The 24700-nt window shown below is 38.5% G+C and overlaps 1 protein-coding gene across 2 annotated transcripts in view; it reads left to right on the forward strand.

Moving 5' to 3' along the window:
- Positions 1-41: 41 nt before the first annotated feature.
- The window catches only part of PCMT1 (protein-L-isoaspartate (D-aspartate) O-methyltransferase), a 36732-nt gene continuing 12073 nt past the window's right edge, over positions 42-24700 (forward strand). For both annotated transcript variants that reach the window (XM_067293563.1, XM_067293562.1), the window contains exons 1-5: positions 42-297; positions 12973-13077; positions 14240-14271; positions 17021-17125; positions 20625-20745. In XM_067293563.1, the coding sequence (XP_067149664.1) occupies positions 42-297; positions 12973-13077; positions 14240-14271; positions 17021-17125; positions 20625-20745 (619 nt within the window). The remainder of the gene's footprint in view (positions 298-12972; positions 13078-14239; positions 14272-17020; positions 17126-20624; positions 20746-24700) is intronic.

The following is a 24700-nucleotide window of genomic DNA, read 5'->3' on the forward strand; positions in this document are numbered from 1 at the left end:
ATGCGCGGGGGGCAGCGCGGGGCGTCGGCGCTGGCCGGAGAATGTCGGGCGCGCGGGGCGGTGGGCGCGTGGCCCCTCCCCCCGGCGGGCGCGCGGCAGCCGCAGCGGCGGCGGGGGGGGGCGGGGGCGAGGAGGCGGCGCCTGTGTCGGCGCTGGAGGTTGTGTCCTTCCTGGGGAAGCTGCTGTGCGCAGTCGCGGCGCTGAAGGCGGCTCTCTACCTGCTCCGCAGAGTGTGTCTAGCGATGGCCTGGAAGTCGGGAGGCGCCAGCCACTCCGAGCTCATCCACAACCTCCGCAGTGAGTCTGCGGTGCGGGGGGGCGCGGGTGGGGGCCTCCTTCCCCCTCTCGCCTCACCGTGCGGTGGCCGTTACCAGCCGCTCGGGCACACGCACTTCGCATTCCCGCGGCGCCAGCCGAGCCGCCAACTGTCAAGGAGCGGCGCCGGCGGGGGGAGGAGGCGAAGGCGGCGCCGGGCCGGGGGGTGTGTGCCTGGGTGTCCGTCCGGCTCCCTCCCGCGAGGGCGCGGCGAGCGCCGCCGCCGCCCCGCAGCCAGGCGGAGGGCGGAGGGCGGCGGCCGCTGGCGCAGGGCCGGCCCGGGCTGTTGTTGCGGGAGGAGATGCGGCGGGAGGGGCGGCGCCCGCGGCGGTCCTGAAGGGGAAGCGCCGTGCGGCGGCGGCTGTTGTCAGCCTGCCGCCTCCCGCCGTCGCCTCCCTGCCTGCCCGTAGCCGTCGTGTGCGAGGCGGGCTCCGCCGCGCGCCGGGCTCCCTGTCCGCGGCGTCCTCCTCGGTTCAGCCCGGCCGTCGCTCTCGCTGCGCTCCGGCCTCCTGTGCCCGGGGAGCGCAGCGCTCCCGCCTCTCGGGGCGAGGCGGCTGGGCGGGGGGAGCGGGCGCCCCGCGGCCCTTGACGTGGGGGGATCGGCAGTATCAGCGGGCGCGGCGACCGCCCTTCGGGCGCTCAGGTTTCTGCCAGGTGCAGTGGGAGCTGACCTGGTTTGCGAAACCCACCGAAATGGCCGATAAGCAAAAGATTGTTTTTGTTGGGGCGAAGGGGGTGTGTGATGACAACAGTCTACACCTGACATGTGGAGCACTGTCTTGGCTCCAGTCCCGAGCTGCTCCTTTCGAAGAGGTGGGCCACTGGGAAGGGAGAATAGCTGTAAAGGTGACAAACTCATACTGTCAGCAAGCTTTCCAGGGACTGCCTGCGACTAGGCATTCCTTGCCTTTATCTAAGGTTTATGCTGTCCCCGTGTTGAGCGTGAAAGGTATTGCACGGGTGCTCTTCACTGATGCACTGTAGTGACTTGTAGTCTGAGGGAGGATGCGGGATCATTTACATGTGATCCAAGCTGAGAGGACAGGGTGATAAGGGACCTCTTTCCTGTTCTGAGGTTCTATTTTTTTTATTAGTCTCTGATTAGTATGTATTAGATACACATGTAGTGTCCCTTTCTTTGATCCTGGCTGACGAGTCTTTCTTTTCCTTTCCTCAAATCCACAGTCATAGATGTAAAAGGATGTAGACTTGGAGCTGGCATTATAGCAGTTATCTCTTATTCTAGTGGTGCTGCAAGGCCATAGACAACTTTACCTGTCTGGCCTTCTCATTATTGCGGAGACAGAGGAAAATCATCATTTTCTCCAGTCTGCTTATCTTAGATCCTCTGATCCTGTGAGGTTTTCCAGCATTTTTGTTTTGCCATCACTGATAACTCTTCCATGAAGCAGAGCAATATATGCTGAAATGATTTTCAGTTTCACTGTAAAAATTGCCTGTTTAAGAAAGGGATCTTGCAACTTTTCTAGTTACAAGAGTTGCAATGCTTTCCCCCCCACACCGCAAACTGTAAGGGCTAGAGATACTGTTCTAGTGAAACTCTGGCATAAGTCTTCTTACAGTGCAGGGGAAACCTTTCTGATGTAAAAATGGATTCCAAGCTCCAAAATATATCTAAAAAGTGATTATTGCCCAGAATTGTTTACAGCTCTGAGAACCCGAAGGCAAAACTGATTTCTTTACTGAAGAAAACAATGACGGTGCATTTCAACACATGGAGACTGTTTAGGGCTTTGCAAATTAAAAAAAAAAAAGTTAAAACCCATTATACTAAGAAGACAACAAACACCCTATATATAAAGAGAAAAGCAAACTGGAAGTTCAATATTTCAATCTCAAAATATTAAGTGATAGTAATTACCAGGAAAATTGCAGGCTGTAAATTTTTCCCCCATATTTTTTCCTGTTTATCCCGAAGTATTTTGAGTGACAGTAAAAGTGAATTGAAAATAAAACATTCTAAAGGCATAGAGGCTTTTGATCTTGCAGCAAGACTGTGTTGCTGATTGCTATTTTGTTGACATAAGTGGGAGTGCAGTGATGGTGCTGGGCTCTACTGGTGCACAGCAGTTGCAGGATTAAGACCAGAAACTTTAGGTAAGAGTTTACCAGGTAAAGTGATAACTTGTTGCTGTAGTTCTGGAAAAAAAAAATAGAAGAAAGTGCCGTTTTGTCTGATACATGATTCTCTTAGAGATATGTTTTTAACAAACTTAAAAAAATCATTGGCTACAAAGACTAAAATGTTCTAGAGAGTTAATTTTCAATAGTAGATTGCTTAATGCATTTAACTTTTTGCTCTAAAAAGAGCTAAACAGCTCTACAGCCTTTTATGCTAGACATAAGAATGTCAGCCAGATTAGGTCAATTTGATGGTGTGTTAGTGTGTAATTTGTGCATGTGTAATTTAGTAACTTTGTGTGTAGTTTAGTGTATGAGTAATTTGTGTAACTTTCAGAATTAAAAAGAAGGAAACAACTCACAGTGTAGTGACACAATATGTTTTTTTCCACAGTGAAGCCTGGTTGAGAGGTTCTTACACCTGCCCTTATGCCACAAGTTGCCCTGGTTGTACTGAGAGAAAAGCTTGTGAGGGAGACTGTGTTGTAGGACTGGATCACTTTCTCCTCACTCCACATTCAAAAAACCCCCCCAAAAAACCGAGGTTTAAACCTCTCAAAATCAGTAAGCAGTTGTATTGTTAGACAAGTAGTGAGCTTTGGTATAGGTGTAAGTGGGCTGGGAAAAGTGGGAACTTCTTAAATTGGTTTTGCTTTTAAATAAAAAATCAATGGAAAACTCCTTTACAGTTCTTTAAAAGAACAGTAAAGATTATTTTTTATTAGAAGTTGTTATTGACAGTTAATAATGCTTCTATCTTGGGGTGATAAAGTGTTCTAGTTTCATGAAGTTATATTGGCATGTGCTCAATTCACTGTTGCCTTAACTGTGGAAATAGCTTGTTCTATAATGGTAGCAGTCATTGTGTTAGAGCAGTGCTAAGTGCTTGTGTGTGTTTGCATGCAGACTTAGGCAGCTGTTCCTTACAAGCCTTGTCTTTGTTTTCATACCTTTAAAAGGTGCAAACTAATGAAGAAGGCCCTGGAAACCTGCATATTTTTCAGCGCATGCTTAGACACAAGTGATTGAAGAATGTTGTGTGGCTTTTTTGTTTTTATCTATTTTCTCAGTGTTCTGAAAACATGTTTTTGCACCATTAATTTGAGGCATCATAGATGTACAAATTTGTGACATATAAAGTTACTTTGAATGTTAATGCTTTTTTCTTCACAATAAAAGTGCTGTCCTTAAATATGCTGACTGTTTCCTCAAGGTGTTCAGCTACTTTGTTTTCCAGTATCTTTTGAAACTACTTCTCCTTTAAAAAACGTTTTTTTTTCCACTGAATGTTTGATTCTCCCAGTATTAGAGCAATTTAAAAATTATATTTTTCACCTTTGTAGAGTAATTATTTAAATCTTTGCTTTTTCCTAACTGAAAATGGTTGAAGTATATGTCTTCAAACTTGCACACCTTTCCCCCCTAAATAATTAAAACAAAAATCTTTGAGCTGACAGCACTTCTAGAAAACTTTCTCCTATTACCTAACTGCAGGTTACTGGAGGGTTGCAAATCATACTTGACACTGAAATATTCAGTTGTGTTTAAATGCATAACTGTGAGTAGTGGTCCTTTTTGTGGTGAGCCTAGCATATAGAGATATTGAGAAAAAAGGAAAAGACTAAGTAGTTGGTGATTTATTTACCATTATCTTGCTGTTTGAAGACCTTTGGATTCTAAATCACTATCTCTCATCCCCTGCCCCTCCCCCTTTAATCTGTTGATATCCACTGTTGTCTTGATTTCACTATTGGTTCATTTTAATCTCCTGTCTTTCATACTTGGGTTCTTGCCATGTCCTGTTACTTTACACTCCAGTCTTAGAAATCGGGTTTTTTTCCACCACCTGCAGAACTGAAAAATTGATCCCTGTCCAATTCACAATCCATCAAAGTTAATCGTTTCATTATCACACCTCTCTTTCCTACAATCAATAGGGAATGCCACCATAAGAGAATCATTCTTTGCCTGTTTCCCTGATCATGTTGTGCCACTGGTGTCATAACCATGTGTACATGCTTTCGAATCCACATTGTCAGGCTTGAAGGTGAAGTAACTTGATTGTGACTAAAGTGCTGCATAATGTTGTCAACCATCTTTGGGCTTGTTTCCTGCTACCGTCCTTTCTTTTTCCCCATCTGATAGGCTTGTATCACAAATGTTAGTAAACTGTCATTTACAAGGTATCTCAAATTCCATAGAAGTTAATAGCTCACTTGAGAGACAGATTCTATTTCTTTCTGTGTGAATTGTGTTTTGAATGAATATTTGTTCAAATATTGCCAGGCTTTGAGAACTATGTTCTTAGACATGCTAAGGATATTTCTCTGAGGGTTTTGTTATTCAGATGTTAAATAATTAAAAATCACATTGTCTTCCTTGGCAAGTTTCATTGTAGTGAAGGCTTATCAACAAAGAATCTGCACCTTTGTTGCAGAATTCAGTTTTCTGATTGCTGAGAACAGATCTCTTTCTACAAACTACCATGAACATAAAGGCATTCAATTGGCCTCACTGAGCCTGAGCTTGATTCAGCAAGAACTGAACGTATTTTTTTTTCCTGCCATGGCATTTCCCTTGGATTATCCAGATCTCTTCTACAACAGACTAATGGTGCTCTAGGGGGAGTAATGTAACATGGATAACAGTGAAGAAGGAACAGCAATTGAAAATTAAAAAAACAATAAAAACAACTTAAGAACCCAAATTTACTACTTGTACTGTACAAACAATTATGCTGCCTGTTGCCTGCATTCAGTGAACAGACTTTCCTTTAACATGTATGTTGTATTGAGGCTTGAGTGACTAACCATTGTAACTCATGGCAGGATAAGGAAACAATTGAAAATTGAACTATTTTTTAAAATCAGAAAATGAACACATCCACTGATATGTTACTTTAAGAATATTTAAAATTTGTTAGAATTAGTTAATGGCTCATGAGGCATAGGTGTGAAATCTGGAATAATGCTATTTTCTAAGTATTAACAATTTTGATTTTGTTAGTAAATATTTCAAATAATTGAGTTAGACTTGTCATGAGACTTTTTTATTAGTGATTTAATTATTTGTTAATGATATGCCTATACCAGTCAAATATTTTGAAGGAATTTGTACTTGATCTTCCAAGAGAATGGCCTTCAGGTAAATCAAGCCAATTTAACATTCCAGAAAGTAAGAAATGTTAACAAAAATAAAAAATAACCTACAAAAAGACATCATTTTATTTATTTGTAAATTAGGATTTTATTCTTAACTGTTCTGTGTTATTGGCATATCTATTTTTTTCCCCCTAAATGTTAGCAAGATGTCAATGTAATGATAAAAACATACCCTATTTTCTCGCAAAACAATGCCAAAATTCAGTGAAGCAAAGTCCAAAGCTTCAGTTATCCGAAAAAAGGGAATATGTTTCTGGCTGCTTAAAATATCACTCTTTCAAATCAGTCATCTTAATTAAAAATGCTTATTTCTTTTGCTTGACTGAAAATAAACTTTTTGTCTCTGGCTGGGGTTAATGGCATAATACTATTTTTCTGATAGTATGAAGCTGCCTAATAATCCATAGTAGAATGAAAATAATTTTGCAAATCTGTCCCTTAGAGGGGATTACCATTGCTTGTGGGCATGTTAAAAAGTGGGAACCTGGTATGTTTTAGTTTCAATACAACTCCAAGCTTTTTTTTTTTTAATGCTACTGTTTATTTTACCCTGCTGTAGTATAAAGAGCTTACTGAGAGCTATTTATAAGCTTGAGAAGAAACTGCACAATGTTGGTGTTATTTTGAATGACTGTTTCTGCAAATATAATACATCAAAGTCATGTTTGTTAGTGGTTTTTAATTTTTATAAGTAAAAATTTTTCTTTAGGCTGATTAATACAATTAACCTCTTGTGGTAATGCTTTTTGTTTTGATTTGAATAAGACTAACATTATCAAATTTTGGCAAAAACAGAGCAAACTTTTTCAGAACTTGAGGCCAGTACATTTTTGGAAGGACATCCCTCCTGGCCTGGTTGACTTGTGATTGTTTTGAGACTTCAGAGCCCAAATGCTACAACATTGGTCTTGAACACAAAATAGATTTAAATGCTCGCACTGACAAGAACTAAAAAAGATAATCATACAAATGTAACTTTAGAAGTCCTTCCTTATTACTACTAGTGCAACAGCTCTGTATGTCATTTTGTATCTCACTTTGTACATTTGTTAATATTCTGTAAATATTATTTTGATTTATGAAGTTTTATCTTTTTAGCTTGGGACATTCCTGGAGATAGCAGAGCTCATTGCTCTTAGCAATGGAGTTGGTTCTCATGGTTTTCAGGAGTGTCAGCTTTGGTGGTTCCCCATTTTAATGGAGTTGCCACAGAACAATAAGCAAAGTTTCAGAGGAAATTTAAGACAGACTTCTTCATTGGGAGACTAGTTGGCTCAGCCTAGAGAATCATGCTTGGATGCCCTAAAGGTTGGACTCATCTTTTGCTGTTCTATAGTAGAATAATTGTCTCCTGTATCCCTCAGCTTTTGCGTAGTACTAGTGCCTGTTTAAATGAAGCCACTTTCATTGTCACAGGCAGCCAGTGTGGTCTGGCTGCTGTTTTTGACAGCACTGCCTTTTCTGAAAACAGACTAGCAAAGCTGATGCATGGAATTTGTTTGGTGAGATACAAGATGTGCAACATCTATGTTTCTTTAAAGATTTACTGAAGATACTGAGCAGTCTGCCTCAAGCCTTACTGTGAGGAGAGTTCTTTGTCTATTTATCCTATCCAGATATGTTTATCTTAACATCTGCAACAGAATTTTGTTACTGTTAATGGTTGTCATGACCTTGTATTGAACTCTTTGGTTTTGACTTCCCATGTGATCTGTAAGTGAAGCTCATTCCCTTCAAATATAGAGTGATCAATATGTGCTGCTAGTGCTCAGAGGTAGTCTTCCTCATCTTTGCTCAGGCCTTTACAGTTTATTGGAAAATGCAGTGTGTGTAATTGCAGGCTGAACCCAATCTTGATGTCACTTCATTCTTTCATGCACACTCAGCTGCTGATATAGATCTAATTTAAATTGATATGACTATTTAAATGAATATGACACACACTGTACAGCTAACGTAGTCCCTAATAGTATCTTTATTGCAATAAGCAAAGAGCTAGCATGTCTTTCCCCTCCCCATCCCACCAGAAGAAAACGATTAATACCTACTTTGCAACATTAGCCTACAATACAAGGGAGCAATATAGCTATGGTTAAATATGTCTAAATTAGTCATGTGCAGATTTACAGATCCATGAAAATGAATAGAGAGCTGTTATCTGTTATATCAAATGGACAGATTGTTTTTGAGTATAGTTCATCAGTATTAAATGGACAGGGAATACTCCCATAAAGTACAAGTGAAATTACAGGAGGTAAGTTTGTATTTAACTGTGTCTTGAGGATGAATACTAATTCATCTGTTGTATTGAACCCAGCTTTTGGTTCCCACGTGGTTTTACATGTATATGTTTTCAGTAGCATTTAGGTTTTCTGGGGGTTTAGTTTGTTTTTAATTCCTGCCTCTTTGGGAATTCCCTGAGATCTTGTTTTTTTTCTAGACTCAAGATTAGTTCTGATGGTCCCTTACTTTCCTCATTCTTCCTCTAGTCATTCTTTCTCTGAACTGCAGAATCTTAACTGATTAGCCATTCTTCCAGAAGTTAACTGTATGCAACCTTCTGTTCAAACCTTCTGTATTTTGAAGCCATGTCATAGTGAAAACAGACCTTCAGCTGAATGTTTGAGGCACATACTCTTAAGTAATCAGCAAAGCACAAGAGGCTTGTATGTATGCATGGTTTAAAAAATGCCCATTTGCAAACACTTGGTTTAAGTTTCTTTAGCACAAAGAGCTTTGTACATTTGGGGATCAGTGTCCTTTTTTTGGATCTCAGGATGCTTATCCATCATTTCTCCTGCAAAGTCTTTTCTTTGTCTTCATGGTTGTAATGAAATCTTCCCATGCTTGTTACTTAAATAAAATTCTATTAACTAAATTAATTTCCTTTTTTTTTTTTTTTTCTTCCTCTCCCCACCAAAAAGACCCAAGCCTTAAAAACATCTATCAGTTGATCAGCTGCTCAATACTAACTAGCGTCATGTTGCTTGAAAATCAAGATCTGGTCCTAGTCCAGCCTATTTTCCTTCTGGAAGTTGCTAGTTGTTTTGTATGGTTCAAATGGAGATATCTGAAAACTGTTGTTTGTCACTTAAGTAATTTGAATCAATTTCATTTCATCTTTTGCGAAATAGGGCTGACCTTTGCATCATACTTTAAGACCTCTCTTTGATTTGAAATATTGCTGCTGTATTGAACAGTCATCTCCATAAATGCAGTGCTTTGCAGTAGTTATGGGGAAAGTCATCTGTGAAGAAGCTGAATCGTGTAGATGCTGAAATAGTCTCCCAGTAAATTGTTTTGGGATCTGCATGAGTATTTTGTCTATGTGAAGCCTGCAACAGGAAGTGTCTCAGCAGCTGTTTCTCAGCTATGACGGGCCATTGCAGCAGGACCATTTATAGTTTGTGTAGTAAGCTTGTGTGCTAGATTATATAATAGAGCAATGAGACATCCTTTTTGTGGTCTAGAAGCTAGTGTTAATGTAGATGTTGACTGCTAGCGCTTTATGGTTTAGTTGGAAGCTTGTTTGATCAACAGTCAGGATACCGTCAGTGATGTGTAGACAGTTCTTTGAAAGATAAGCATTTCAGTATTTAGTTCCCAACAAAGGCAGAGATTGTTTACTTATTTCAAGTCCATGGTGTCTTTCAAAGTTCTGGCTCTTTTCTTGCACTCTGACAATCAACTGCCCTGTTTCCCTGGTTACGTTCAATAGTGGTATATTTACACCTTCAAATGCAAGGACGGCTATATGAGCTTTTTTTTTTTTTCTGTTTTCAAGGTGTTATTTGTGGAAGAGAGGCAGACCAGAATGAGTTTTCAAAACATGCTCCAATTATGTCAAGTTGTCATTGCAGCAGCCTCTGTAGAGAGTAACTCTTGAACTCTGCAGGCCATGCTGTACTCTTAAATAGTTTCTTTGCAGTTTCAACCCTTTGAAGCTTAGGAGTTGTGCTGATATAACTAATAAATGGAGATTAATTTTGGTTTTAAACTCTGAACTAACCAATGGGTTTGGGTATTGGTCTTTGCTTGTAAGCACTTTCTAATTTAATATCTGATTTGTTTTCATTACTGATTATGAGAGTTTTGGAACCAAGCAGTCGTCTTAACTTCCAAGAAGGAGAGATCTGTGCACACTGAAAAGAAAAATCAAGCTAAATATATTTAATTATGAATGATTTTTCCTGCCATACATAGCTTTTCTTTTAAGATTTAGAAACTGTTTTGCATTGATATTTTATTAATAAATAACTTACTATTAATTGTCTTATTTTTTGGCATTTAGAGATAGCATGGAAATAGAATGACTTGTTTGCAATATAAACTTTATTATTGGAATTTTCTTAGGGAAGGTACTTATTTTCTGAGCAATTCAGAAACTAATAGATATTTGCTCCAGACAGAATTAAGATATTTGCTCTTGGTCATCTTAAGACTGACTGCTGGAGGAAGGAAAGGTCTTGCATTTGATTTCCAGTACCTTACAGCTGCTCTTGTTCAACCCTTAGGCTAAGAAAAGTTCAATTTGTTATCATCATGGAAAAAATTACTATGTTGCCTTTACCATTTAGGGCTTGCTTGCTTTTTTTTTTTTTTTTTTTAATTCCTTCCTTTAAGCTTACTGTTGTTGTTACTTTAGGACTTAATAACACGAGTGTTCTAAAACTTCAGTTTTTGTGCTCCATTGTTCTCCATTGTTCAATAAATGAATTTGAAAAGTACAATTAATTTACTGGGGGATAACAAGATAACCCTGTAATTCCACGTTCATCATTGAGAGGCTGTGTTTTTATGAAAAGGAAGCATTGTTTGATAATTGAAGCACATGCCTGAGACAGGAGATCCAGCTTCTCCTCATGGTTTTGCTGGGAACTCTGAGTTTGGATAATTTGCTCAACTTCTTATTTACTGATGAAAAAGATGATACTACTCAAAGACGGTCCACCATTCAGCAAATCTCAGGAGTACTTGCTGGATGGAAGGTCTTGGGATTTGTAGAGTACTCGCAGCTACTGCTTTCAGTTCTTTGGGTTGTTTGTCCATCAGCGTAAGCATCACGCTTGGTAAGGTTGAGCTCTTTTAATCTGATTAAACAACGTGGGGGAAGAATGGGTGAAAATGTTTAAGCAAAATAGCAGAATGTCAGGAAAATTTTCATAAATGCTGACAGGTGAATTTACTTGGTGATACCCTAAGCAGAAGGATGACAGTAGTAGATGAGAGAGGTGGCAGGCATGAAATGTTGTTTAAAAAAAGAGGAACAGATTAAGGGGCTGTGTGAAAGAAGAGGGCTGGAAAAAGCCTCCAGTTACAGCAGAGTAGAAGAGGTCCACTGAAGACTGGAGGAGGTTCCCTGCCTGACGGTAGGGCCTTGCTTGGCCTGGTCTGCAGTTGCCTTTCCGACTAGAATCTTGAGCTGGTTATTCTCTGCATGTTTTCCCCCAAGGCCCAAAAGGAAAGCGTGGATGTTCCCTATAGCTTCTAGAATATACGCATCTGTCTGCACAATACAGCATCAAGGAATAAATCACTGTTTTAGATTTTTCCTGAAGATGTTCCTCACCTGCTTGTTCCCCCCCACCGCTTCCCCAAAGAGCCTTCACTCCTGTTATAATCAGCTCTTGATTATTCTCCTGCCCCTCCTTGTTTCTGAACAGAACCCAAGCTGGCTGTAGCCAATAGTGAAAGCAAATGACACTAGGCTTTTTCTCAGAAAGGACATTTATCCCAGAGGTACTTCTTGGTGATATCTAATAAGAAGCTAACAGTAAAGTTTGGGATTTCTATGCTTAGTTCCCAGAATTAATATGTAATTCCAAATGGTTGAGGAAAAAGACTTTTTTTTTTTTTTTTCCTTACTATCGTATATCATCGGTACCTGTGTGTTGGTGGGTGGACAGAAGGAGGGAGAGAGAGAGACATGTTCCCTTTAACTGGGACAGTAGTATGCAGTTCTGAACGAAGTCAAAGCACAGGGTATGCGTAATGTGTTGTAGGGGAGTATATGTTTTTTAGGAAGTTATCAGAATAATATTTTTAAAGTAGCACTCTTCTCCTTTATAATTTGGTAGTATGTTCTTATTGCAATCCTACCTGATACTTTGTCTCTGGAGCAAAAAGCAAAATATCTTTTGGGGTTATTTTTCTCTCTAATGTCAAGCCTCTGTTATCTATAATAATGAAAGCCTAGGACACCAGGTAGTAGGGAGGAAAACAAAAAAACACAAGTGATAAGGGTAGTTAGGAGCGGATTGTAGGCAGTCGAGAAAGCCTCTGCAGAAGTTAGCCCAGACCTCTACAGGAAGTATTTAATGTTGATAGTATGTTCAAAAACTGATGTAACTTCAATTGAGACAATCTCACAAAAACTCCCTAAACTGATTTTTATAGTACTACATTTTGGGCTGTATTTTGCAAGTGCAGAAATTAAAATTAAAAAAAGAGACAAATTTCCAAATAAATCCTCCTTGTTTAAAATCAGTAGTTCAGTGAAGCATTCTGTTATTGAAATTTTGGTCATTTGGGGTTTAAACTGTTACTTTTAATGCAAATGATTAGTTTTTCTCCTGTTTATTTTCTAAAGCTTTCTGTTGTTTATAATTTTTTCTTCAGAACTAAAAAGAAATACATATATATATATATATATATAAAAATGATGACTAAAAAAGCCTTATGAACAAAATTTACAAGAAAAAATGACTACATTACATAGTGCTTCTGACATTTTACATGTATGTGCATTAACATTTTTATTTTGAAAAGTGAACAAAGATTCAAAGTGTTTTGATGTGAATACTCTTTGGCCTCAGTCTGCCCCAGCATAAGAATTCTGTAGGAGTTTCTTTACAAAGGGATTTTCTTTTTTTGCCAACAAAAAAAAAAAGAAACAAAACTTGAAAATAAAATACTAAGCAAGGATGCTGTAGCTTCATGCTTGTACACTGCTTTTGTATATTTCTCAATTATTGATCCCTTAAGCAATTTCTTAGAAATATGAAGTACCTCATGTTTGTTGTTTAGTTTAATATCAGTTTCTTACTGAATTAGTATTCAGGAATATAAAAGGTATGAAGTTCAGTTTTTCTAGGGAATAGATCTTTGAAAGCGATCTCTAATGTTTCCGAAAAGCATCTGTAACTGCCAGGAAAGTCTTGTTCCAAGTTCACTGTCTTAAGCACTGTTTGATCTAGATCAAAGCTTAAATTCTGGTATGGTGAGAGTTAGAGTATTAGAAAGGGTTAGGTAACATGATTTCTCACAATTTTAGGAATATGTCGCTGTATCTTGCATGCTTTTGCATTATAGAAGAGAAATAATGTCTTCAATTTTATTTATTATTATTTTTTAGAAAATGGAATAATCAAATCAGACAAGGTATTTGAAGTAATGTTGGCTACAGACCGTTGCCACTATGCAAAATACAACCCTTATATGGATTCTCCTCAGTCTATAGGTAAGAACATCTTGTAAAAATGGTTGTTCGCTCTAATTTGTGTACCAGTGACTGCCTTTGTCATACGTATGTTAAGAACGTTTGTTTAATTTTTAAAATTTGGGAGCTTATTTAGTTCTTTATCAGTTTATTTAGTATCTTTTAAGTACAAAGTTTCAATATGTTATGGTATGCAGTTAATGTACTTGGATACATCAAGTGGACTGATGTTCTTTAGTCAGTATTAATATGTGTAAAGATGTATTTATTCTTTAAACGGTAAGCAATTTGTGTGGTGGTTTAGTTGACTTTTAAATTCTTAAATCATCCTTTTAGCCAGTTTACTTCAGAGATGGTCTCTTTCTTTACAAAAATGATTCAGTTGAGGTCAGAGTGGGAATCCTTAAACTTTTACATGAGATTTTTATATAAAAATAGATTTTAAAGTAAGTTTTTAAATTGGAATGATCTGCTTATAGGGCAGTTATTTTCCACCTGAGTCCTTAGTTTTATCTTTCCAAGGTAGGAGAATGAATTAAATGTTCCTGTTCCCTTTCCTGTTCCCTGTCCAATTATCAGTTGTAATGAGGCTTTATTATTTGGATAGGATAGTTCAAAAATCTTTTAAGATATATATGCAGAATTGTATATATCACCACAGAAGTAAACACAGATGAGTGTTCTTCCATGTTTTCTCTTGGGTGTATGTATGCTGTTTGGAAAACAGATGAGGTCATTGTCTCCAGGAGTTTTATAGTCCATACTATGTCACACTGAAACTAACAAATCCAGGTTTTTACATAGGGACCAATAGAAAAAGGAAATGCATCATTCTGGGGAATATTACTCTTTTAAACTGAATGTACTTGACAAAACTAAGGAAGTATAGTGCCAAAATGGAGATTGTAACTGAGATCAAGGGTAGATTTTTTTTTTTTTTTTTTTTTTTTTTTTTTGCATTTCAGAGTTGACATGGCACAACTTGCACAACTTGTAGATGATATAGCTTAACTCACTTCCAGAGTAGAATATTTCTGTAACTAAGCCAATACTGTTTTTGTGTAGCGTCCTGTATGAGGACAGTAATTAAGGTATTGCTTTTTACAGTCAACATCAATAAAAACGGTAAGGTTGCTGTCTGAACAATTATATCAATATGTTCTTCCTTTTTCTGGTTTTACAGGTTTCCAAGCAACAATCAGTGCTCCACATATGGTAAGCTTTAAACTTACATGATTACTGAAGGTGATTTTTATAAAAATCCAAGTGCTTCTAAAATAAAATATTTATCCTAACAGTTTCATCAACTGTTGGTTAATAGTGGTGTTTATGTGAACCACCTAATGGGAGGATACAGAGAAGACTGAGCCGGAGTGTTCTTGGAGGTGCACAATGATAGGATGAGGGGTAATGGACAAAAACTAAACAAGGGAAATTCTGATTAGATACTAGGAAAAAGTTTTTCACAGTGACGATGATCAGGTGCTGGAACAAGTTTACCAGAGAGATTGTGGAATCTCCATTCTTGGAGTATGCAGAAGCTGACTGGACAAGGCCCTGAGCAGCCTATTTTAAGTTGGCCCTGCTTTGTAAAAGGGTTGGATCACATGATTTTCACAGGTCCCTTCCAACCTAAATTACCCTGACTCTATAAGTTACAGAATCACAGAATGATTGAGGTTGGAAGGAACCTCTGGAGATCATGTAGTCCAACCCCCATGCTCAAGCAGGGTCACCTAGAGCACGTTGTACAGGATCGTGTCCAGGCGGGTTTTGAAAAGCTCCAGAGAAGCAGACTCCACAACCTCTCTGGGCAACCTGTTCCAGTGCTCTGTCACCCTCACAGTGAAGAAGTTTTTCCTCATGTTCAGATGGAAGCGTCTGTGTTTCAGTTTGTGCCCGTTGCCTCGCGTCCTGTCTCTGGGCACCACTGAAAAGAGTCAGGCTCCATCTTCTTGACACCCTCCCTTCAGATATTTGTACATGTTAATAAGATCTCCTCTCAGCCTTCTCTTCTCCAGGCTAAACAGGCCCAGCTCTCTCAGCCTTTCCTCATAAGAGAGATGCTCCAGTCCCCTAATCATCTTTGTAGCCCTTCGCTGGACTTGCTCCAGTAGTGCCACATCCCTCTTGTACTGGGGAGCCCAGAACTGGGCGCAGTACTCCAGATGTGGCCTCAGCAGGGCTGAGTAGAGGGGGAGAATCACCTCCCTTGACCTGCTGGCAACACTCTTCCTGATGCAGCCCAGGATACCATTGGCCTTCTTGGCCACAAGGGCACATTGCTGCCTCATGCTTAACTTGGTGTCCACCAGCACTCCCAGGTCCTTCTCCGCACAGCTGCTTTCCAGCAGGTCAACCCCCAGGCTGTACTGGTGCAGGGGGTTATTCCTCCCCAGGTGCAGGACCCTGCACTTCCCTTTGTTGAACTTCATGAGGTTCCTCTCCGCCCACCTCTCCAGCCTGGCCAGGTCTCTCTGAATGGCAGCACAGCCCTCTGGTGTATCCGCCACTCCTCCCTGTTTTGTATCAAAGTTACAAAAAGATAGGAGTTCAGGAGTGGAGAAGAGTAATTTCTGTGGTGCATTATTGATGTGATGTCTTTAGTTCTTCAGACAGGAAAAAAAATTACATTGTACTGAGATGCGTGTTTCTTGCCAAGTGATTTGAGAGCAAGGTATTCATGGCTGAGCCTTAATTAAAGCATTAAGGGGAGATTTCAGTTCCTATATACATCTATATGTAGCACAGACATAAATTTTTGTAAGTTTCCTTATTTGATATGAAGAAAGAATAGAAGCGTATATTTTGTCCATGCAGTGTTTGAAAAGTGGAAAACGTATAGAGTAAGGAATGGTTTGAAATGTTGGTAAAAGCTTGCTCCTTTGACTTTTTAGTCAAACCCTACCTAGTAGAGTTAGGATGTTCCTAAATAATTATATTAAAAACTTTTTTTTTTTTGGTATAAAAATGTTAACAATTGCATGCAAGGATACAAAAAGATATACTGCAACTGTGGTTAAGCAATAAAATAAGTATAAGCTATGTTTTCAAAGTTTTAATTCACCTAAGTCATTATATTTTGAATTATTCTATGCTTACCATTGGTATTATATGAAGTGTTGAAACCAAAAAGAAAATATATCCTCCATAGCAAATGCTAAAACAATAAATGTTTTAGTTATTTCTGTATTCTGGCTCTGATGGGTTAAGTCTTAAGGGTTTGAGAATGGCTATCTGTAAAACATTAAATAACAAAAATTGTTTTAGTGTGCACCATAAACTTAGTTGTATATTGGTCCACCATATGAGAAAGCAAAACTGCCTACAAAGTGTGTCTGTAGACTGCTGCACTTTCATATATGAATCCTGTTGCCTATCTGCCTCTGTAGAAGGCAACTTCTTTTTCCTACTCTTTGATTCAGCAAGTGTACAGGTAATGCAGGAAGCTTACCTACAATAGCCCCTTTCTCTGGCCCTCCAAACTTGCCTCCTTCATAACTAGCATCTGTGCCAGCATGTTCCAATGCATATGGTATAATGACATGCCAAATTATTTACAGACCCTATACCACCAGAATAGTGAGAACTATCAGACCTGAAAAATGTTGAATTGCTTTATGGTGTCTGCCCCAGTAATTATATTTTAAGTTGTGTGTGTGTGTGTGTGTGTGTGTGTGTTAGGAAACCTGAGTAGTTGGAAGATTATATATGGTTGGAGTAAGTGAAATAACAGCAAGTATATATTATATAGTTAACTTCCTTTTTTTTGTGTGTGTGGTCAAAAATAATTCTGAAATTTCTTATACTAACCCTCTGCTGTGTATTGCCTGAAAATATTGAAGAAATGAACATGTGTTAGGTAAAACAAACTCAAAACATTACAAAGTTTTCTTTTTCTCTTTCTTTCTTTCTTTCTCTCTCTCTCTCTCTCTCTCTCTCTCTCTCTCTGTCTCTCTCTCAGCATGCATATGCTCTTGAACTTCTGTCTGATCAGTTACATGAAGGAGCCAAAGCACTTGATGTAGGATCTGGAAGTGGAATCCTTACGGCATGCTTTTCACGAATGGTGAGAAATCTAGTGTCATCACTCAACCATCAGAACTGTTTGAATTGCAGTATAACTCTGAATAAAAGATTAAAAAGACCAAGCTTCTTACAGTGGACCGAAGTATGTTACACAGGAAAAAAGGATTCTCCTGGGTGAAAGTAGTATCTATTTCTTATCATAGCCGATACTAGATGCTTAAGTAAAAGGGTCCAGTAAATTCTGTGGTGGTGAAGAAACTGCCTAGATGGAAAGCTTTTTCTTGGTTACGTTTTTAATGGCTGCTTTATACCTTGAAGGAAGGAGGTGTTTGTCCTGTCTAACCATGATTTTTACCTTATCTTGTGTGGCTGTGAATGTTCTCATTATGACCAGTTGTCTTGGCTTTCTGCTGGGGTGAGAGCTTAGCAAGGCTTAAGAGAATCCTGTTTCCATAGGTTGATTATATGTTGTGTGTATATAAATTATTTATCTTTGAACTGAAAATAACACTTTTTTTCTTGTTACTGCATTGTGGGAGGGTCAATACAATACAAATCTAACTTTTTCTAAGTTAGATATTAATTTATATTCTGTTTATGTCTTTCCTAAGTAACTTCATCTCTGGGTTGTTCAGCCTCTATGTAAGGAATTCTTTCTGTGCTTTCACCCCATCTTACATCCAGGGAAAAAAAAGATGAAAGAATTTGTTTTAAGACGGCTGTAATCACAGTATTGTCAGACTGACTTAAATAGTGGCGTATAACCAACCAGTTTTCCCTTCTCCATTTCAAGATTTTATCATCGCTTTATAGGTAACAGCGGCCTTCATTAAACTGCCAGCTTGATGGGTTTTTTTGTCTGAGAAGTTAATCTGGAATGCAGTGATGGGTTATGATAAATTTTCATGTGTTATCTTTTACTACTTAAAATTTATTGTTTTCTGGCACTTATCTGTTGAGTCTGAGATCATTTTTGGTTTAAGAATTAGGTCAGGATGTTTAGGACTGGATGATGTACTTTTTTGTTAACTGTCATATTAAAAGAAATTGCAAGTGAAATGAGTTAAGCTGCAGCTTAGCGGAAATCTAAAATGTCATTTCTTCAATATTCTACCTATTATTTTTGTTCTAGCCTTGGAGTCAGTTATCAAGTGCTAGTAGCATGTGTTGTAATTCACATTCTACAAGAGTTAAAGCTTTTTTCAAAATTATGTTTATTTTCTCATTAAAAATATGAATGCGTCCAGGATGCATCCATATTAGATAAAGTATGTGATCTATCTAGTTGTGCCCTTTTTTCTTTTAAAACAGCTGTTTAAAAGCTGAAAAAATTCTGCAGAGAAGTCAGAATTATGACAGAAAGGAAATCGCATTTCAGTTTGGCTGAGGTTAAGCACGCTTTTTATATCACCATATGAATGATCCTCTTAAATCCTGCTGTATTTTTCTTCTTGGTGGTATTTTGTGCAATGCTTTACAGATATGTGTTTTATGAAAAGTGTTGGATAAATGCTTTTGATCTGTTTGATAGCATTATTACTGTGTAATATGGACCTGGCTTCATCCAGTTGAATGATTGTAGACAAGTCACTATATATTGCTCTGTCACAGTTTTCTTCCTCTGTGAAGTTGTTTCTAACATTGCCATCATTCCATATAATGTACTTCTTTCAAGCTTTTGTTAAAGGCTTTTGCTACCAAAATTCAGTTGTCTTGGAGGTCTTCTTGGGGATGTGCATGCTGAATCACGTAAATGTTGCTTCTCAGTCTACTGGAGATCTAGAATGAACAGCTTACATCTGGGCCACAAATACCTGAGTGCACGTTGATGCCATGGCTGTTTTACTCCTATGATGATAATCTTATTTGTGGTTCTTCTGGGAAAGCCTTATGTCTACTTAGACTAGTAAAGCATGTTTAAGATTGTTGCTGTTGTTAAACTGATATGATAAATTTATTTAAGTTTGTGTGCTTTTTAGATAATTGTATTCACTTTTAAAGGTTGGTAGCAAATTAAAGGAATGTTTGCCTTTTTTTTTCCTCCTATAAGTACAGGAATTATGCAAAGAGTGTGGTATATTTCTATTCTAAACATACCGTGGAGACAGTGAAAGTTGTACCATTTTGTTATTGTCTTGATGACATGCTTTGAAGTTCCAGGGCAATAGGTGGAGATGGTCTAGATCGAGGATTTAGAAATAGTATAATGAATTGTGACAAGCTGCTGGCATTTTTAGGAGGTTCTGCTACTTTAAATCAGGCTATTTCATGCTGTGCCCATTTTGCTGAATTTTCAATTCTGTGAGTTACCCTTTGAAGACCAGGGGTACACTGGGTCTTTTGCCAACTTTTGATGCAGCTGACTGCCAGGCATTCCTCCAAATAGTAACCTGTGGTTGTCATAGTGCAAACTTGCCATCTGTCTCATACTCTGTTTCAAAAGCTAGGCCTGCCTTGTTTCACTGGAAAAAGAAGAGCCAATGCTGCTGTTTTGATGTTTTTAAACATAGGTCTTGTCCATAATGAAACAGAAAAAAAATCCCCATGATACTGATAACCAATTATTAGTTTTACATGCTTTCACAAGGTTAAAATGTAAGATACAGAAACATAACCAATAAATTCAAATGTGGCCATTCAACTACAGAATTGTATGACAGCATGGGCTGCCAAGAGACATTCTGCCACTATGTTTTTTGAACTGGGTCTTGTTGAAGATAGTCAGAGTTTTGAGAATTTGATTCTTTTTTTCCACCTCTTTCCAAAACTGGAATGACTTCTCTGGAGTAAAGAGACAATTCCAGAAGAAATGCCTGTAACAGAGAAGTTTTGGTTACAGTGATTTTCTGTAAAAGTATATGCACTTTCTGAGACCTTTTCTCCCCCCCTGCTCCCCCGCCCCCCCAAACGTATCTTGTGACCATTGTCAGGTTTGAGCTCTCAAAAGTTCCACTCTTCCTGTGGAAGAGAGTTGTAAATCTGAAAGTAGATTCATGAATACAAGAGTTGAAAGGTATTGGTCCCTTGCTGTTAACTGTTGAATTTGCTTCTGAAAGGATAGGACCCTTGAGATAATGTAGAACAAAATGCAGGACTTACTATTGTCTTTCAGGTAAGGTCGACTCTAGAAAAACCTTAATCTTTAAGTTTACTCAACGTGAAAGGAGATTAGAACTAATCTTTGTCCTTGAAGTTTTTGCTTCCTATTGTAGGCAATACAAATATGTGTGATAAGAGTTTACCTTCTAAAAACAGAGAATGGAAATCTCTACTAATACTGTAACTTAGTTGAATCACTTCATAAAATATGACTATAACGAGCATTTATGAAACTGTACTGACGTACTTTAAATATCCGTTGCTTCTAGCAGTCAGAATGTCTGATTCTAAGCAGTAGCTTTAATAACATTCGGGAAACACAGTACCACTTAACAGTCTCTGTTTTTATTTTAGAGAGATGGGTTCAGGAGATGGAAATACTGATTCTATAAATAAACCAAAGCTAGCAGATATTTTTCAACTGTATATTTTTATTCCAGGTTGGTCCCAAAGGACAAGTTGTAGGAATTGATCATATCAAAGAACTAGTAGATGATTCAATAAATAATGTCAAAAAAGATGATCCTACATTGCTGTCTTCCGGAAGAGTGAAACTGATTGGTGAGCATCAGACTCTGATATACTAGTTAAACTAATATTCTTTCTAGCAGCTGGCTGAAAATGTCTGGAATTTAGATGTGATTAAAAGGTTCTAATTTAAGAAGTTGAACCAAAGAAAGAAGAGCCAGTTGAAAACTTAAAAATCCAAGCCCTCTTTAGGCCTGTGAAAAATGTCATCTTTGCACACTTTTGAGTATATGGCTTCCAGTAGTTTTAAAGAATATGTAATCATTCTATTATAGATGCTTATTTAACATGGAAGTGTATTTCTGTGAGACTGCTTTTCATGCTGAAGCTCTGTCACATTGTTTGCTGTTTAAAACTGGGTTTGGACCTACAACTTTTCTTGAATGAATATATTGTCATTTAAAAGTCAAACATTTTAACAAAGCCTTTATGCTTCTGATGAAGTAATTGAAAAAGTTGCATGCAAAAAGTCAAAAGTGAAAAAAGTACTAGATTGGCAGCATGCGTTGCTGAAGTTGATCTCACTTGTGTTTAAAATGAACATTATTTGTATTTCAGAGAAGTGGTTAATTAATATCAAACAAGTTTAAATCAGAGTTATTGAGAGGGAATAATGCTAAAATTATATAAGAACAGTGAATTGTTCTAAATAATACTTATTCAACTAAAAGAAAAATCATGTATGTTTTTTTGGAAGATGGAGAGCTGGCAGAATGAAAGCATTCGCATGATTATCATTCTGTTTGTTAAGTTTAAAAGGAACTTGAAGGACTATGGATTGTTTTGGGGCTGTTCTTAAAAAAAAAAAAAAAATGCTGGGAAAAGACGTTATGGTTTGTGATGTTTGACTCTTACCAAATTCTTCCTGTTTTGGTCCTTGATACTTTTTTTCATAAATGAGGGACTCTGTAAATCTTTTTGAAATAAGCCAATCAACACATATACTTGAACACGTATATGGAATGTGTTCTCAATGATGAGCACTGTATGGCTTAAAGTTTCTTGAAAAAGGAATCATACTAGGACTGTTGGGGGGAGCATGGAGTATAGTTTCTATTGGTGCTGTTTGCAAGAACAGTTTGGACACTTGCTTCCAATTACATCTAAGTCAAACTCTGACACTTTGGGGAGTCTAAAATTCTTCTAAATGAGTCTCACCATGTATATTATATTTGACTATGTAGCAGAATGGCTATGAACTGTTTTGTTGTGAGATACATAAAGAAAATGGAGGTGGAGGAGTAGCAGCTTTGTGAGCTGGGTGGAGAAGGAGAATGCTTCAATTGTGCTGGATTCCTGGGAGCCCTTTGGTGTGGAGCTAGAATTCAGACAAAGCTGTAAAAAACCAGCAGGCAGGGTTGGTTGGTGCTGGAAAATGTGTGAGTTAAGGCTAGATAAGTCAGTCACTGGCTTTTGACAGGTATGTTTGAAATGTTCTCTGTTGCTTTGTTGCACCTCAGATATGCCATAAATGCATTTCAGAACAGAGGAATAGGTGTACTTAGGGTATGTGTATAGTAGCTTTTTATTTTAGGTTAGGAAGGTGCCTTTGAGGTGAATCTCTCAACTGTTTCCATTTTTCACACTTTGGCTCACATCATAGAGCAGTCTTGGAGAGCACAAACTTTGATTCCTATTGGATGAAACTAGATTGTGTTGTGTGCTCTGGGAAGCCATCAAATGTGTTTGAAATGTTAATGGGTGTTAAGCTAGTAAGACTAGAGCTAGTTCAGAGCAAACATGCTGAAATGTATATGTTGCATGAACATCAGGTTGTCAGCCCTAACTGCTTTGTTCTACAAATCTGCTCCTATTGTGCTGCACTGTTTGCTAATGCAGACATAGCCAGAAGCGATGAGGGTACTATAACCACAGCAAAGAAAAGTAGTTTTCCTCTGTTTCTGTATTAATGCTACAACTCCTTATGTGAAACAGTTTAGCACAGAGACATTGAAAGCTTAAGTACATTATCAGCAGATCAGCTTTAGGTTTAAAAGCAAGCAACAAAACCCTCTTACATGAGGAAGCCCTGTTTGTTTTTTTCCTGTTTGTTTGTTTGCTTGTTTTCTAGTGATTACTTCATTAACATGGGTGAAGTTATTCAGGGTGTGAACACAAGCTCAAAATTTGACCTCCTGTTTCCCCTTGGACATTGAATAATGGAATAATTTTTGTGCCACATTGAATGCTTACTTAAAAAAACAAATTATCCTCTGGTCATCTAAAAGTATGTTAGTGTTGTGGGTGGATATATATCTGATTGCTTGAGCCAGGAGGGGCATGCTCTACTTATCCACCGAGCTTGATGCATATAAAGGATCTTGATTATTTGGTGCCGTTTCTGAAGACAGTAGCTCTGTTTTGGACTATTGAATCTATGTAGGTCTTTTGAGTCCTTTCTACCACCATCAGTGATAACATGTGCAGAAGTCCTTTTTCCAGACTTCTCTGGACAGGGCGCAAGGTGCATCTGAATCTCAGAATATGTGCCTTGTTCTTCGGAAGACAACTTAGAAGTTTCTTCCACACCCGTCTCTTCAACTTAGCAGTCTCTTCTTTTGCTGGTAGTGCTAGAGACAAGTGCTTCAAACCCCCGCTGCTCAATCTTAGGGAATGATGGTCTCCCTGTGTGACATCATTCAAAGCAGTATCTGTATCTTTGAGCTTAAGAAGTCTCTTTCCATTGCTTTCTGTGGTGCTACTAGAATATGGGCAGATATATAAATGACACACTTGACTACACTGAGGTAGTTATTCCAGTAGAATGCACTTTAGCAGGATCAGAGAGACTAGGTTCTGGGATTACTGGAACTTTCATCTTTGTTACCGGCATCAGTTACAAAAACCAAATTAGTGGAGTTGGTGATCTGTAGGCATGTGTTCTCTTAAAGTATTGGTAGTTCTTGGCAGCCTCCACCTGTGACCTGTAGTTGGAGTCTGTGTTGGTTAGAATTGATGATATGAGGAAATGTGTCACTCAACCTTAAAGGATTCTTTTGCTACTAGGAAAATGTGCTCTCTTTTTATAGTCCTTAGGCTTTGGGTGTAGAAAGTCTCTGCAGGGTGTTATTTCAGGACCTCATATGACAGATAGCAAAATCCCTGCATTTAATCCTTTCAAGGAGCTGTCCAAATTTTTCTATAGGCTCTTGGATCCTCTGCAGTATGTCATTACTATCAAGGTGGCCCTCCCTATCATTGAGGTCAAAATGAAACCTTCCATGGTCACCTTGTATTTTCCGTGCTTTGTGACTTGTTGAAAGGCAAAAGGTTGACAACATTCCAGCTTCTGGCAGGGGCTCAGAACTTCTTTTAATTCACTTAGCATTTTACTTAATCTGTGGTAATAGTGGTTTCTTTTGAAAAGTGTAAGCTCAGTCCAAAGACAGGAAACCCCAAGCAACTACTTGCGCTGAACAGAAGAACGTGTTCATCAGCCTCCATGCATTTTCTTCTTGTCCAATTGCTGGGACTTCTGCACCCACTGGGTATGAATTTATGGATGATTTATCTTCATTTACTCCTTTTGTTCATAAATAACTCCAGAGAGGACTCTGTCTAAAGCCTAGCTTGCTCTGAACTTTCTGGTGACTTGCTCTAAATATTGTGGATACCATATTCACATCTTCCTCCTTCACAACTTGCCTCAAGTTTTGGTCTCTGTACATAGAGTCACTAGTTGAGGACTTTCATTTTAATTTTATTTTCCTTTCAGTTCTGTGGTAACTGGGCTATCAGATTTATTGAAAAGCACCAAGCTGAGAGCTGGGATCTTTGGAAATATTACTGGCCATTTCTCAAAGGAACCTGCAGTTTCAGATTTCAGAGGTTTGCAGATTCAGAATTAGGCTCATTTCTTTTGCCTGGTTCAGTCCCAGCCTCATTTTTGACAAGAGGATTGCCGTAAGAATTGCTAGAGGTTACAGTTATTTTAGGCATCTTTGGGGTCTGGATTATTTTTTTTTCAGATAGTCTCTTCCATTCTGTT

Source organism: Apteryx mantelli, chromosome 3 (genome assembly GCF_036417845.1).
Source record: "Apteryx mantelli isolate bAptMan1 chromosome 3, bAptMan1.hap1, whole genome shotgun sequence".
NCBI lineage: Eukaryota > Metazoa > Chordata > Aves > Apterygiformes > Apterygidae > Apteryx > Apteryx mantelli.